The 4256-nt window shown below is 37.0% G+C and overlaps 1 protein-coding gene across 1 annotated transcript in view; it reads right to left on the bottom strand.

Moving 5' to 3' along the window:
- Positions 1-561: 561 nt before the first annotated feature.
- Positions 562-4256, bottom strand: part of ELK4 (ELK4, ETS transcription factor) — a 44435-nt gene continuing 40740 nt past the window's right edge. The window contains exons 5-6 of the mRNA XM_018561254.1: positions 2532-2648; positions 562-931 (exon numbers count right to left, since the gene is read on the bottom strand). Of these exons, the coding sequence (XP_018416756.1) occupies positions 833-931; positions 2532-2648 (216 nt within the window). The 3' untranslated portion in view covers positions 562-832. The remainder of the gene's footprint in view (positions 932-2531; positions 2649-4256) is intronic.

Below are 4256 nucleotides of genomic sequence, written 5' to 3'. Positions count from 1 at the left end.
TAAAAAAAAAAAGTTAAACTGGTGCACCTTCTTGCAGATCTGATATATTGGGTTTCACATTGACAATGTAAAAGCACATTTTTCTGCTGTCACTCCACCACATAATGAAGTCCATTTCTCTTTACATTGTAAAAAAAAAAAAAATGTGCATGAAAAGCTTCTTGCAAGTTGACTGACTAGATCTGTGAGCTTGTAGATTTTGGAAAATGTTTTACTCGGTTTTAATCTTATTTCCTGAAAGGCTAGAAGACCAGGGTCTGCTTCTTCCTTTTGAGTTCCATCCGACTTAAGTGCTTCCTACTTGTCATTTAGAAGTATTTCACATATGGAAATAAAAAAAAAAAAATTGGTGCCATTTCTGTAGAACGTACAACTGAATTTTACTTAGGTTTTTAAACAGCTCCAATTTTTTCCACACAATATAAAATGAATCATGTCATAAAAGCAGTTTATAGAATTAAGGCATTTGCCAGATGGAATTATATTAAAAAAAAATATTCCACTTGTAATCATTTAGACAAGTTTCCTGAACAAACAAACAGTGCTCTTCTTGGGGTTTGTTCATTGCTCAATTTCATTCACTTTCATAAACCAAGTGCAAGGAGAATGGTCATTCTCTAATCTTTGAAAAGTGCTTATGGATTTTGGCATATTCTAATTTCACAAAAATGCATTTGCTTTGGTTAATTGATACATTTGCATGGTCAATTCTATACGCAAAAAGTACTCGAGTGCAAAGGTACTTCAAAATGGCAGGTGAATTCAGAACTTGACAGAAATACAGTATATAAAATGATACAGATTTTCCACTTTTTGTCCTGTAGGGCATCTGCTAGGATTTATGCAAATCGGGAGTAAAGGGCCCTGGTGTAGATGGACTGTCGAAGCTTGACAATGTGAGCGGAACGTGGCTGTTGTAGGCGGAAGGAAACTACAAATAACCAAGAAAGTTTCAGGCAAATGTAAAAGGAAAAAAAAATATATTATATATCATTTATTACAAACACATACAGTATATACATTTTATAACAGACAATTATGGTAGAGACAGTCTAACCAAAAACTGAAGTTAATTACATGAATAATGCCAGAGCACTGGTCACCTGAGCTCTGTGCTTTAGTTTGCCTGTGTAAACAAGTCTGGGGCCCATTTAGCCAAGTTTTTTTGGAGCTCCCCCCCTTATTTATTGCATTTAAAGTAAACATGTCACAAAACTACACTAGCATATGTTCGCTTCATGAGTACACAGTGCATCATGCACTGAAAAGAAGATAACCAGTGAGATCAGCTACCCTTGAGGTCTTGTTCACACCAGCAGACGTGTTTCATCGAGCGCACTGTTTCCAGTGTGCATTGCGGTTGCACCACTTCTTACTGTGGTGTGCTTAAAAAAGTACTGCATGCCGTTTTGTTTGTTTTAAGCGCACACCATCGGAATGCAGTGGTGTGAATGGTCACCACCCATGACAAGGCAAATTGCTGTGCTGGAAAAAAAAAAAGACCAGAGCAGCCTGAACACAGAGTGTGAACGAGCCCTAAAACTAGTTCTACAAGCAAATTACCCACAGCACACCTGGGATCCAGTTTGTACAATCTAACATTTACATTTTTCTTAATATTTTTAAAGTGTATTCCATTCCCAAAATGACACTAACAAAACATAAGTTATACTGGGGTGCAGAATTCCTATTGCCCTACGCCAGGGACATGCAGTTCCAAGTGCCGGGCAGGTGGCTAGATGTAGAGTAAGGGAGCGGACAGTTGTTTTGTAAAGGTGGTCTGAGCGGCTGTTCAGATCACATGTAGCAGCCTGCTTGTCGCCACCCCCCCCTGCCCCCGGTGGATTTCTTTTACTGTTTTTATGCATGCTCTTACCATGTTTCTGTGAGTATTTAATTAATTGTTTATCCTTATTATATGGTGTGCACTACGGGCTTTATGATTTTATCTCCACTTATCTGGACACTGAGAGAATTTGCCAATATATGAATTGTATATTATTTGATACATTTTTTTTATATATACTTAGCGCAGCACATTTAATATATGTACATATACAAAGCTGATCCAAGCCCCTGTACACTCCAGCTCAATTTGTAAATAAGCTGAATATTAAAGACATTAAAAAAAGATTTGATTGGGTCAACTATTTATTGATATCGGGGCACTGGCCTGATCAGAGTTCATTCCACATGGTCTACCCATCTCTATTAAAGTGCACCTTGTGTTAAGTAACAGAACATTGAGTAGATTTTATCAAAAATGGAGCAGACAGAATCTGGAGCAGTTGTGCATGGCAACCAATCAGCTTCTCTCTTTTTATTTTCAAAGCTTAACTGAACAAACTGAAGAGAGAGCTGATTAGTTGCTGTGGGCATCTGCTTCACTTATGATAAATTCCTCCCACCAATTTCTTTTGTACAAAATGTGTCCTTAAGACATATTAAAAATGAAACGGGAGACTTGTAACACATTTTAGGGGTAAATAGAAGAAAACAAATCATGGGTAGTGCATAACTGGCACACTCACCTGGAACAAGGTATTAGCACCAGGCATTCTTGCCGGGCTGAGAGAAGCCACAGGACTTAATGTGCTCCAGAAGTGTATGCTGGAGAGCATGGCATTTGGAGTTAGCAATATGGGGGTCTATAAAGAAAACAAAATGGCAATATTAAAAATGTTGCTTGTCTACATTTATATACTGGTGCATTACAAAGAACATGTGTACAGATAGAATGTTCTACCTTCCAATAGTAATAATTTATTTTGTGCATGAATATATGGACAGCCCAAGGGTTTTCTCCCAGAGACAGACAAGAACTAACGAATGGAAACTCCTACTAAGCTGCCACTATAATCACCTTTAGAAGTTAAAGTTAAACCAGAACTCCTGATCAGCTCTTCTGGGTAGCGAGTAGGAAATTACTGAAGACTTTGACTCATCAGGAAGGACAAGTAACTCGAATTTTTACATTTTTAAGAAAATACTTCACATTGTTTTAAAACCGTAAAAAAATTTAACTTAAAAACACACACACAAAATTATATTTATGGATTGAAAAAACAAAACAAAAAACACAACAACAACATAGTACACAGCCAGAAGCTCACCTGTACAATATTTATATTTCCCCCTTATTTAGTTTAACTTACTCTGTCTAAAGGTGGCCATACATGTAGCGATTTGAGACTGATTTATGATAAGTGATTCTTCAACAATTATTGAACAACGCAACACACTCTGTTCTGCACTTTATGACTTATAAAAATATTGATCCACAATAAGTTTACTTATAAATGTAAATGATCTTTTAAACATGATCACCAAATCCATCTGGATTATGATAGATTCTGCCAAAACATGCAGATATTTCTTCAATCTAATCAGAAGCGATTGTCAAAATCCTGCCATAGCTGTCGATCAATTTAAATGATTGGTTGAATGATCATATGTATAAGCATATGGCCACCTTAAAAGATTTCGCTATGCTTCTGCTGCAAGACATGAAAGGTCAACTGAAGTCTGATGGTTGCTGTGCTGCAAACTACTTGTACCCATGCTGATTACATGTGCTTTCACTTGCTTGTGTAAACACAGTACCAACATAACAGAATCCCTTAGTTGAGAGGAAAACAGACAAATATTCGGCTCTAACACAGATATGATTACTTAGGCAATGAAAGGCAACATGTTATCAGAATGAGTTAACGCAGTTGACAGATCAGCAACTGTCAGATCTTAGTGGGTCTTTCATCAGACTCTTTAGCTGCAGTCTGATGAGTCCTCAGCAAAAAAAACTAATGGTGGGTATGCATTGCACGATTTTCATACACGGAAATCGTACACGAGCAGTCTTTCGAATGAGAATCGACCAGTTGATTGTACATCACCGATTTATGTTTTTGATATTGTGATCAAACTTTTGCGATGGGCACCAGAAAAAACTTTGCTCTCAATTATACCGGGAGATATTAGGAAGCGCAAAAGAGGCGTTCTGCAAAATCGTTTAGTGGCTACTAGAAAACTGATACTGCGATATTGGAAATCATCAGTGATACCACATATTAGAGAGTGGGTTTGTGAAGTTAATTTTATTATGATGATGGAGGAACTTGATTCTCGAGATCCTGAATTTTGTGAAACTTGGAGCCCTTGGAAAGACCTCAACATCTAGTACATTAGAAAAACTCCTATAAGTCTGGCTGAAGAGGAGTAGAAATATTATGAAACTGAGAAAAATATATGACAGTAAG

Source organism: Nanorana parkeri, unplaced genomic scaffold (assembly GCF_000935625.1).
Source record: "Nanorana parkeri isolate BGI_ZX_2015 unplaced genomic scaffold, ASM93562v1 scaffold510, whole genome shotgun sequence".
NCBI lineage: Eukaryota > Metazoa > Chordata > Amphibia > Anura > Dicroglossidae > Nanorana > Nanorana parkeri.
This window is presented reverse-complemented; position numbering and strand designations above follow the sequence as displayed.